Genomic DNA, 12,698 nt, shown 5'->3' on the forward strand with positions numbered 1-12,698 from the left:
TATGTTTTTTAAATTATCACGAATGCGAAATTCCCTACACATCTATCCAGTAAACGTGGGACACATCGCCCCTCCCCCACGGAGTGTGTATCTTATCCGATCATCTGTTAACCATGGAGGTGTGGATCAGAATAACGTCTGGTTCCAGAGCTGCAGCAGCATACAGGAGCTGGTAATAGTTTTCATCGAGATGGGAGAAATGCAGAAATGGGTGATTGAATTGTTACCAATCAACGAAAGAATGTGCAAATTAAGGATGCGAGGCCACTTCTGCAACATCGGTATCATCAACTCGGTGGCATCGATGAAGTATTTTACACACAACTTGAGCGTGACTATGTTTGCTGCCCAAAACAAGACATCAAAATCTCCAACGGTGATTTGAATGCTTAGGTCGAATAAGACACGGAGTTCAGACCGGTAATTGATATGTTTAGCGCCCATTAACATTCCAGCGATTATGGTATAAGACTTAGACCTCGGTGCCTCCAAAAGCATGGCTGTACGAAGCAACTTCCATCACAACCTCTTTACCGTTACACATGGAGATCACCACAACAAATGACGTTTTGATCGAAGATCGGCACTTCAGGTATTGATGAACTAAATGCCATTAGCAGCACCACAGAAACCGTCAATGAAACGAATGGTTTGATGATGAGCTCCGAGTGCTTCTGAGCGATTGGGATGCAACACCCGCAGCCATGCTGCAACGAGCGACTCGACAAAACGTGGAACAAAACCGACTGGAGTGAAGGCAGCAAACACATTTCTTCCGGTGGAAAGCGTCGCCTGGAAGAAAAAAATGTGAGATGTATCACTCTCGACAGTCGCGAAAGTTATGAAACTAAACGCCTTGCACAAAGGCTTTGGAGGCATCTTGACGAACGAACCCGAGGTGTTCGAAAGGTGGAGACAGCACTACGATGAACACCTGAACAGCGCACAGACAGAAGCGGGTATGCGAAAGCCGTCAGCGTTTGTCTGGGGCAACAGTGTGTTGACCCCAGCAAAAGGCAGCTCGCAGAGTGAAGCGGAGTCACGAAAAAATAGAAGTCATCAAGTTGGAAGCGCAACGAGAACTGCGCAGAGATATGTCGAGGAGGAGCTCTGCTAGGCTGAGTGCATCGTTCACCAGTAAATGGCGTGAATCGATTGCACCACCACCGGATCCAGTAGAAGAGCCTAGAGAACAAGAGCCGACGGAGGATAACTAAAGAACGAATAAGCTTTCAAAATGGATGCAGCAGTGACCCACTTTTACGGAACGGATCCCTTAACCCGACTCAAGATTCCGAAGTTGCAATATTCCTACTGACTGTCGAGTGCCGTTCAAGTGCTCGACCAGGAAGTTTTACCTGTATACCTGGAAGTCGTGGAGAACCTTGAGGAGCTGCAATTTATCGTTCATTGTGGAGCTGTAGCTGTTCAGTCTCTGAAGTGAACAGAGAAATTCCATCGCAACCCCCACCCCTATGTGACTCCTGCCAGCTAAAATAGCAGCCTGGCAACGATGAGCGGCAGTAATCTTCCATCCGTGAAACAGCGTGCAACAAAATAGAACAAAGAGAAAAGCAAAAAACAGCAGTACCCGCAGCAAATGCAAGAGAGTGATGCAAAATCGTGAACGTGTTCAAACATGTTTTTTCCTCCACAATATTTAGTAGTGAGTGACCTTGTGCCACATGAAAACATGAAAACACGTGAAATCAGGCTCCTTTCCCACCCACTTCCTTAGTCTACACTCACCTTTCGTTTTCGTGACACTGGGCCAGGGCAATGTAGCGATTCACAGTGGCTCTTGCTGAGCCTTAATTTCGAAGAACTTCTTTAACAACACTCGCGAATTATGAAAGTACTCACAGTTGTATGATAATTTGAGCCGAAATTCTCATGAAATCATTCAACTGGCTGTTTTTTAACAGATGACAATTATATCGTGGCTTATTTCGATTATTCATGTGGTAGAAAGGTCCAGAGAGCAGTCGTATGCTTAATTCTCGAAAGCAGTAACATATTCGGTGAAATTTTGATTAATTGGCGATTATTATCTCACAACATACACACCGACACTGAGAAATATCAACTTCATAACGGTAAAATAATGAAACTTCGTTTGTCTCTATGAACGTGGGGGAGTGAAAATGGCACATGGAAATATCACTTTTATCCGTCTTTTTCGACGTGGTTTCACAAATATTCACTCCACGCTATCCATTAGCCTCATATTCAGCTGGAGCTCTACAAAAATGTACGTTTTTAGTTGATAAATTACTTCCTGAAAACAGCATTTTTACATGGATGCGGTGGGCAATCAAAGATAAACACATCGACTGACGTCACTATTTGCGAAATAGTTATGGCAGCGCATGCTATGTCGCTCGAAACTCGACCATCTTCATTACCTTTTTTCCAGATCATTGGTATCTCACCCATGCACTTACACCAACAGTTACAAGGGGTGACCGCCATCTTTGTTAAAAATGAGTTGTTTTTCATGAAAAATCGCTGTTTAGAAGCTCATATAAAAACGAAATAATTAGATGTCAAAAAACGGCTATGTAACGCTTTAGATAATTCATTTTTACACGCTGATAAAAAATTTCAGCCAAATCGATCGAGTATCGCCACCACCAGTTGAAAAAACATGGTTTCGAGAAAAACGCGTTTAAAAATTCGTACAGCAATACTATATTCCTTGAGGTGTCTTCATACATTCGTGGTTCCCCTGTTGACCTTCAGTTTTGGAGTAGTCAAGTGGAGCAAAACTGACTTAGAACTTAGACTTAGACTTTGAAAGGAGGATGAGAAAGGCATTCAAGGAGGCAGTAATGCACTCTTCTGAATCGGCACTGGAGAGAGTATCACTACCACGCAAAGAAGGGGGACTTGGAATAGTCAACATATCTGCACTGTACGATAACTGCGCGAGTACTTCGCAGAACGCGCTATACCGGCTGTCTGTGCCGTTGACAGAGACTACAGCGCTCTGCACTTGGCGCATGCGGAGTACCAACTCAACTGAAATCTGCAGACAGTGGAGAAGATTGCATCTTGGGAGCAGAAGGCAAAGCATTATGCCCACCCCCATCGATGTATGGACCGGCCATACATCGATAAGATCGCATCTATTCGCGTGATTAATTCTCTTCAGTAGTAGAAGCCGAAATGATAGCCATCCAGGACAGGATAATGCCAACACTAAACTGCAGGCAGTACGTCTGGCGTCAAAACGTTGGTGACATTTGCCGAATGTGTCATCAACCAGGTGAAAATATAGAGCATATTTGTTTTATTTGTTTTATTTGTGGTAATTCATTTGACACTAGTCTTGATGAATAAAATTTGTAAAATAACAGTTAATTCAATACATGTCTAATTCTACTAACAAAGTGTCTAGTTGGTTCATTAAAATAAAAAAACTCTTCGACATCCGAAAACGCACGAAAACAACTTGACAGTGGTTCATTGTATCCGAAAACGGTTCTATGGAAGCTTGTTTGGAGCAACGTTGTGTTCCGAAGCGATCTATTAGGCACACGAAAGTTCAACATTGACAGTAGATCTGAATATCTACTTCTCCGTTAATCAATTTTGCCACTAGCGTCGATTGCTGAATTTTTCTGCGGCGCTCTAGTATGTCTAAACCCAACAATCGGCATCTATCAGGGTATGGAGGCAAATTGTCAGGATCTCTCCAAGGCAAGTTCCGTAAGGCCATGCGAATGAAACGTCGCTGAATTCGTTCAATCCTTAGGCACCATGTTACCTGATGAGGGTGCCATACAACAGATGCACTTTCCAGAATTGGACGGACAAGTGCGCAATACAATGACTTCCAGCAATATGGGTCCGAAAAATCCTTCGCTATCTTCGAAATGAACCCTAGTTGACGTGATGCTTTCGAAACGATCATAGAGCGGTGTAGATCGAAAGTCATTTTTGAGTCCAGTTGAACTCCAAGATCAGTTACGCTCGTGACTCTTGTTAAAGCGTTGCCACCTATCTTGTAATCAAATATGATTGACTGTACAATGCGATGGAACGTGATAATCTGACATTTTTCAACGCTTAGTATCAATTTGTTTCTCTGACACCAATCGGCAAACGAAGTTAGCAAACTTTGCAGAAACCAGCAGTCCGCTTCCGTGCGTACTATGACGTATAACTTCAAATCGTCAGCGTAAACCAATTTGAATCCTTTTCCAAGAGCTGAAGCAGCATCGTTAAAGAACAAAATGAACAGCAAAGGCCCGAGGTTGCTACCTTGTGGGACTCCGGATTTATTTGAAAACGGTCGTGATAAATATCCATTAATCGTCACTCTAAGTTCTCGTTCCGTAAGGTAGGATTCCAACCAGGATACCAACTGCGAAGAAATTCCAAGACGGATCAGCTTGTGCAGCAGCATGTTAGTGGTAACCGACCGCCTAGGCACGAACCCGTGTTGGTCAGTAGATATATAGTTTTTAGTTGCCTCGAGAATCACTCCCCGTACTATAGTCTCAAACAATTTCGAGACAGCTGAGAGACTTGTGATCCCTCGGTAATTAGCGACATTATGGCGATCACCACGTTTGAAAACTGGTGTCATGAACGACTGTTTCCAGATGCGGGGAAATTCTACTTGCTGCAGCGAGCGATTGAATATGTCACTCAGTGGTCGCGCAAGAATGACAATACAACGACAAATCACGACTGCAGGCAAACCGTCAGGGCCAGGGGTTAGCGATCGTTTGAGCTTTTTTGCAGCAAGGGAGACCATTTCCGGATTTACAACAAATATACCAAGATCTACCATATCAACGGGAACATCACTTCTTCAATTTCAGACCTTGAAGCGGGATTCTCTGCAAACACGGACGCAAGGTGCTCAGCGAACAACTGACTTGATTCTGTAGCCGACGTTGCTGGGAGGCTTTCCGTTTTAGCCAACGCAGCCTACACCGAGCGCCACAACAACGTGGTCCACATTGTCCATCGACAACCGGCGCTCCAATGTGGTCTATTAGAAGACAACGTACCCAACTATCGGTATCTGCCTGCACCTATCCTGGAAAATGACCGTTTCAAGCCGTACTGGGGTCACACTGTTCTGACCGACCTCTCGATCCACCACAACCATCCAGATATTATGGTATACGACAAGAGCGACCGACACGTCACCACCATCGATGTCGCTATTCCACTGAACCAAAATCTGGAGGAGACCCACGGTCGCAAAATTTGTAAGTACCGACTGTTGGCCGTGGGACTCAAAGATTTGTGGAGCTAATGGAGGTCCCAAGAGTTGTTCCAGTCATTCTCTCTGGAACTGGAATTGTCCCGAAGACACTTCTGGAAGCGTTTAATGTGTTGAACATGAAGAAGGAGTTGGCCGGCATCCAAAAGTCGGTCATACTTAGCACCTGGGCGATTGTCCGACAATTCCTAGGTCAGGACTGAAACAGCACGAACATGCAGATACGTGCATTCTGCAGAGCCTGGTCCCCCTTTGGCATTTAGAAGCTCGGGCAGGTAAGTATTCCGGCTAGGCTCGCCTCAAGGTCAAGAAGTGTGACAACTCTGCAAAAACAAATACCACAAAGCCTAATCCCCCTTCGACATTCAAGAAGCCCAGGGTAGGTGAAAATTCCAACTTAATGCTGAGAAGTGCCATAAGTCTATAATTTTTTTTTTTATCCAAAATATATATTTTTATTAAGGCTCATATGGCGTCAGCCTAACGGGGCCGGGAGTTCAATTTTTCTACAATGTTTGCTTACAATTATGTTAGTAATATGTAACCGATTACTCGCGGTTGGCTCGAGGTTAGTATTACAAGTGTTCTCATAATTGGTATGTTGCAGTCTTCGATGCTCTGTACGTGTGCCCGACACGGGATACCTGCTATTGGGATGCAGCTGACCATTAATCAGCAACGCCCCCCTAGTCTGTACCCCATATCTAGCGTGGTGCGTCTTTCTCGACTCGAGGAATCCAGGATAGAATGGTCACTAGCCGGCGCAATCATCAGCTCGTGTAGAGTTGTCATAAGCGGTACAACCTTTAGCTCTTGTTGAATGATCAGTGGACTGCACAACCTTTGGCCCGTGTATCTGTAAAGAGTGTGTGTATGTATTGCCGCGACTAAGTAAAAGTTTATCGTTTGGATAGGAGGGTCTATAATGATAATAATGAAATAATTTTGAGGGAACAAACATAAATAACAAATTGTAGAACAATTAACTTTATTGATTATGTAAATGTAAAATATAAGATTGTACATCGTGGTGAAGCGAAACAGTATCCATACGAAAATGAGTATATTATGCTTCGGCAGCTTCTGGAACAATTTGCAAAATCGTTTTTCTTTTAGGGTCGTACGAGAAGCCGTTTTTCTTGAACATTTCGCTGTCGTAAAATGGCTTTAAATTATGAATATCGATGGCTTTCGCACGCTCGGACAAATCCTTCTCCATCACTTCCACATGGGTAGCCCGAGGCCCATTCTTGCACCGCAAGTAAGCCAACTGATCCAGTGTCAGTTGACGAAGAATGAAGAACAGCAGCTCCGAGTGGTCCTTCTGGAAGGACAAATACTTCTGGAATGTAGCGCGCATCTTCTTCATAACGCTGAACTTTTGCGCCTCGATAAAGCTCTCCAACATCATCCGAATGGCCATATTAACGTCCACATCCTGAACAGTGTCCCGCAGGTGCATCCGAGCGTGCGCTTCGGACATCCGAATAACGCTCTCGATGTGACGCACTGTAATCGGCAAAGATCCGGTTGAGAGTGATTCCTGTCGCAGTTGCGAGTACATTCTGGCGATTTTCTCCTGGTCCATATTCTGCGAAATAAAGTGGAAATAAAACAAAGAATCATATAAATTTCCCCTGTATTGTACAACACAACACTAACCGTGAGTTTTGGGTGCACATTCTCTTTGGAGTAAACAATGTATTTTTTAAGTAGATTCTGTGGTATCTGCAAGCTATCAATGGGTTGTGATTCCGGTATTGTTTCGATCATTGTCGGATGATGTTTTATGTGTGAACCCACAACGAATCGTGCGAGCAACTGATCTTGCATCGGATCGAATTCATCCTTCACCACACAGAGAATATCAAAACGGGACAAAATTGGTTCGGATAAATTCACATTTTCCGAGAACGTCATACTGGGATCGTAGCGGCCACCAATCGGATTGGCTGCGGCAATTACTGCGCACCGAGCTTGCAATGATGTGATGATACCAGCTTTAGAAATGGAAATCGATTGCTGTTCCATTGCTTCGTGGATAGATGTTCGATCCTGGTCGTTCATTTTGTCGAATTCGTCAATCAAACAAATGCCCTGATCAGCCAGAACAAGTGCTCCCGCTTCCAATGTCCATTCGCGTGTTGTTGGATTGCGCCTAACATACGCTGTCAAACCAACGGCCGAAGCGCCCTGTCCGGTGGTGAAAACAGCGCGTGGCGCAATTTTCTCCGTATATTTAAGAAATTGTGATTTAGCGGTTCCAGGGTCACCACACAATAAAATATTGATATCACCGCGTAGTTTATGTTTTTCGCCGTGATTTTTAGCTTCTCCACCAAAAAGAGACAAAGCTAAGCTTCGTTTGATATAATCGTGGCCATAAATCGATGGCGCCATGCTCTGAATAATCCGTTCACTGATACGTGGATCCTTGCTTAATTTTTGGATTGTAGAAATATCTTCATCGGTAAGTGAAGCGACCACTTGTTTGCTGTCTTTCACCACCATATAGTTCGCAATCAGTACCGTAGCAAACACCGGGAACCCTTGTTCGGTATTCAACGAACCGTCGTAGTTGTTCGTATAAATTCCAGTAACTTCTATTTCATCACCCGGTTTGCATTGATCGCAAAGATCAGCCAATAGAATACAGTCTTTGCTTCGAGGAATTCTGCCAGCCGGAATCCTACCGGGTGATTCTTGTACTGTTATTTTTTGATAATTACGATACAATGTTTGCTCCATATTGATTGAGAACGGACCTGAACTTTGACACTCGGGACATGATCCAGGTTTAACCTCAGTGTTTTGACTCTGCACAAATGGGCCCAAAATATAGCCACATTTGACACAATCGTATTTAATTACGGACAATTGTGGCAGAACACCAGTTGTAGCAGTCACCACCCCGAGAGTTCGGACCAACTGATTGAGATGAAGCTTTCTGAATGTACGCAATTCCTCCACCAAAGGCAGATCTGATATGCGAACATGTACCTCGTTTGTAACACGTTCGTATGTAGGATAAATGCTGAGAACCATCTCTTTCGATATTTTATCCATGATTTCGAGCATTTGGAATGGAGCTTCGGGCAAGAAGTAAGCAAGAACGTGTTGATTGTTCGCTAAATCCGTGTAAGATACCACGAAGCTGGACTTGTTCTGCTCACACATTCGACGAATTCTATCCCGATAAACGTATTGCCCCTTGCCATCAACGAATGTTCTCAGGAAACTATTGAATCGATTCGCAATTTCCGTGCGTGGACCTAACATAGAGACCCATTCCTTGATGCTATGTCCTTTGGTATCTTCCAAATTTTCGATGGACTCAATCATTTCTGTGTCTTCTATCTCGGTACCGGCAGCCTTTTCAGCCGCCCTTCGTTTGGCTCTCGGAATATCATCGTCCTCGTCGTCCTTTTCATAGAACAATTCGCGGTCATCACGATGGATACCAGCGGCCCGATCCCGACGCCGCATCTCAGCCTCAGCTGCGGCGCGGTCTGTTTGCGAGATATCGCTGTAATCTTCCTGATCCAAATTGTCGATATCATACCGATCGAGATGTGGAACGGGACGGTAATCGCTATTGAAAATTTAGAATCAATATTTGTAAAACTTCAACAAAATCTTAAAATTCAAAAATTTACTTTTCCATATTATCCCCGAAAAGCTCCTCTCCATCCTCATCTTCGTCGTAATTATCCTCCCGAATGGTCATATCTCCCAGAATCTCCTCCTCGTTTTCGAACGGTTCGAAATCGCCGACAGGCGAAGTCATTCCAGATCGAAAATTCCGTCGGTCAATATCACTAGGCGTGTTCGGAGGCGGTGAACTCGGATTATCCTTTTCAATGGAAAAAAAATCAGAAATGATCGTGGAGAAATAAATCAAATACTTACCGACATCTTGCTTTACGGTATCTGTTTTGTAATAAACTAGAATATCAACCAGGAAATAAGAAATAATAGCAACAAACTAGCGCGCCAGCCGCAAGCAAAACGAAAATACACTCAAAGTAAACTGAAATTTGACAAACTGCTGAAAAAGGCGCGCAAATTTGGCATGTCGAATGTGTTTTTTCTGGAAGTCAAGATTCAATTCAGGTGTGACTTTAATAATCGACATTGGATATGTTTGCTTGAGGTGATCGTACACGGTTTGTCCCAATGTCCTGGAATAAAGGTAATGAAGATGGTGGTTTTTCAAGCGACATAGCATGCTCTGCCATAACTTTTCCTCAAATAGTAAGGAAGGGAAAGTCTTGTATTATATAGACTTTAAACTTTTACAGTTCATTCGTCAAATAGTAACGTCAGTCGTTGTGTTTATATTTGATTGCCCACCGCATCCGTATAAAAATGCTATTTTCAGGAAGTGTTTTATCAATTAAAAACGTACGTTTAATTAGAGTTTCCGCAGAATATGAAGCTAATGTGACAACGTGCAGTGGAAATTTGTGAAATCACGTCGAAAAAGACAAAAAAGTAACATTTCCATGTGCCATATTCACACCCCCACGTTCATAGAAACAAAGGAACTTTCATTATTTTAATGTTACGAAGTTGATGTTTTGAAGGCTTTCAGTGTCGATGTGTATGTTGTGTATAAATAATCGGCAATTAATAAAAAAATCACCGAAAATGTTACTGCTTTCGAGATCTAAGTATACGACTGCACTGAGAGAAATAATTAGTAAATATAACGAATTTTTTGGTAAATACTACCAATCTATAGTCATTTTCGACAGTACTAATAAACACATATGTCAAGCAGAACCATGATTCGGAAGCCCAATATCGGCTACATTTTCTCGCCGAAAATGCACGTATCAGAATTATATCCTTAGGGGCTGTCCACATACCACGTGGACAGAAATACTACGATTTCAGACACCCCCCTTCCCCACCGTGGACAAACATGGACATTGTCTATACCCCTCCCCCTGTTGTCCACGTGGACATTTCTCCATTTCCTGGAAAAAATAATCGTAAAAATAGCTGAATTGCGCCTAAATTTAAGTTTATGTATGTTTCTATTCTCTATTATATGTTTGTACATTATAAACATGTGAACATAATCAACAGAGGCAATTTCTTCTCAATTCTTTGACAGCTTTGGGGGACAACAACTCGTGAAGCTATTCGTATTGCTGTTTGTTTCCTTCCAAATTTCATTTACCATGTGATCACGTTATAAAACATAATATTTACGTTATAGCAAAACATCACATGTAAATCTAATCTCGGACATTTTCCATCATAAACCGAAGCAAACTGGCTGAACTGTGAGTTTTCAAGAGAATAAGACAATGAAATCAAGTGCTTCGTAGTTGGAATACAGTGATTGAAAATCATAACATGTATAAGGATATAAACATGTTGTGTTGTGCTATGTAGTTTTGGCGAGTTCAACCCCAAAATTGCCGATCATTCATCATCCTTCATGCAACTTGCAGAATTTATCATCGCAGAACTTCTTTGTTTTCTCGTTAAAAAATTGTGTCCAATGAGTCGAAATTCTTTTTTTTTATCATTATTTTTTTAGGTTCTTTTTTGTTTATTTATTTAGGTTCATTAGCATTTTATCGTGTACATGTCACATTTTTTCTGTCAAATCTATAAATAGCGCATGACACAGTTGCCATATTAGGTGTAAGAGTATTCTTCCATTGTCCAGCTGGACCAGCGGACAGCGGACACAGTTAATATTATCATTGTTGTGTTATTAATAGAACAAGAGCCCGATGTTTCTTGCAGAGCAGTGCAGTTGTAAGGATGAATCGATCTTATTTCGGCCGTGGATCGATCTCCATCGCTGATAATTGTTGCGTGGACGTAGTTATTCTGTTACAACACAAAGATGGTCAATTGAGGACCCTGAGTTTTAAACTCGATCAATCGCTTACTAAGCGAACGCGCAACCAAAATTTTTGACCTTCAATATTTTTTATTGGGGGTCTAAACAAGTGATGAACAAAAATTGCAATATCTGATAATAGCGGGTAGACTATCACATCCTAGTCAAACTCTAAACATTTTTGGAGGGGCTTCCAAAGAAATATGAGGTTTGGCATTATTCTGGAAGAGGACGCCTTGGCCAATTCTGAACGTTTGTTCTAGATTGACGATTTTGCTTCGTTTAGTTACGAATAGTGCTTGTTGAAGTTTATCGATTGGATGTTTGGTAGAAGCTTATAATGCAGATTATTTTTTCTATCTTACTAGACACAAAGAATGACTTTCTGCAGGTGAAGATCGGTTTTGGAGATATCTAATGATGGTTCATTTCGCTCACCTCAAAGATTTTTTTTTCGCTCAACATTGTTGTAAAGGATAATATTTTTCTTCGCCTGACACTATTTGCTTCAAACTGAGAGTTTTCATTGCATTTATGAAGCGAATTGTTGATGGAGATACGATCCATTTCATGTTTTCGGTCAATAGGTGTAGAACTCATACATTGTAGCGTTTCTTAATCCAGTTTCACCAGGTGCTCATGAACATAGATACTTGTAAGGAACCTGCTAATTGATATGTCGTATACCGAGGATTATTCTTCATCAGCGCCTCGATTCGATTATCATCAGTTGCGCACCCAAACTTGCTGGACTACCCAATAACTAGAAGCGTATTCCACAAAATATTATAATTCACCGAAGAAGAGCATCGCTGCTAGGAAGACTTCTCTAAAGATAGGTCCCCGTGAATGAATTTGTTATTCGAGTTCTTGAATAACATAAACGAAGCGGTTTTTACATTGAGAGCGGAAACTGAATCGAAACATCGAAAACAATGTCGTGTTTTATTAATATTATAACATTCCAACATGCTTTAGTGGTATCTGAATCCTGCCGATAATAGCGTCCCAATTCTGATGGATAATGATAACGTAAGATTCTTTAAAATCAATTAAAACAAATCGATAGCTCTCAGCTCATGTGCGATACTCTCTGAATACAAATTTCGGCAAAAATTTCAACGATATGTATAAATATAGAATTTCCACCGCGCAGTGCTATTAGTCAGCAGAAATACGTATAGATTCGCTTGCAATGCAGAATATTTTTCTTATATTGTTGAACACAGATATATATTTGTTTTTCAAACTATTTATTAGTGTCCACGTGGATGTGATATAGACCCCATCCCCCCTCACCGTGGACAAACGTGTACATTTTTGTAACCCATACCCCCCCTAAAGTTGTCCACGTGGTATGTGGACAGCCCCTTATTATACCTCCGTATTGCCATATGGGAATCGACTCTCGGTGTCGGTTGATGATGGAGATATTTTTCCCGCGTTTTGCAGTTAGAGACGTCGGTTAATCGTTCGATTAATCCAAATAATCGAAAATCTGCATCAGTAATTTTATATCCAATGATGAAAAATCAAAGTATGAATACATCGAATAATTATCAAAGTAATCGCGATTAATGAAAAAGGGAA

General features: G+C 41.9%; 1 protein-coding gene across 1 annotated transcript; it reads right to left on the bottom strand.

The window, feature by feature from the left end:
• Positions 1-6,202: 6,202 nt before the first annotated feature.
• LOC129772811 (DNA replication licensing factor Mcm2) lies at positions 6,203-10,093 on the bottom strand. The gene is made up of 4 exons (XM_055776293.1): positions 9,152-10,093; positions 8,899-9,095; positions 6,905-8,834; positions 6,203-6,833 (listed from the first exon to the last, which is right to left on the bottom strand). The coding sequence occupies exons 1-4, from the start codon at positions 9,155-9,157 to the stop codon at positions 6,309-6,311; spliced, it is 2,658 nt and encodes an 885-aa protein (XP_055632268.1). The 5' UTR covers positions 9,158-10,093; the 3' UTR covers positions 6,203-6,308.
• Positions 10,094-12,698: the final 2,605 nt, after the last annotated feature.

This window comes from Toxorhynchites rutilus, chromosome 3 (assembly GCF_029784135.1).
Source record: "Toxorhynchites rutilus septentrionalis strain SRP chromosome 3, ASM2978413v1, whole genome shotgun sequence".
Classification (NCBI taxonomy): Eukaryota; Metazoa; Arthropoda; class Insecta; order Diptera; family Culicidae; genus Toxorhynchites; species Toxorhynchites rutilus.

Bases quoted from the DNA above. Each gene is read 5' to 3' on its own strand.
- LOC129772811 (XM_055776293.1), bottom strand. The intron at 8,835-8,898 runs GTAAATTTTTGA...AATTTTCAATAG, and splicing joins TTCGGGGATAATATGGAAAA to CGATTACCGTCCCGTTCCAC. The intron at 6,834-6,904 runs GTTAGTGTTGTG...TTTATTTCGCAG, and splicing joins ATGTGCACCCAAAACTCACG to AATATGGACCAGGAGAAAAT.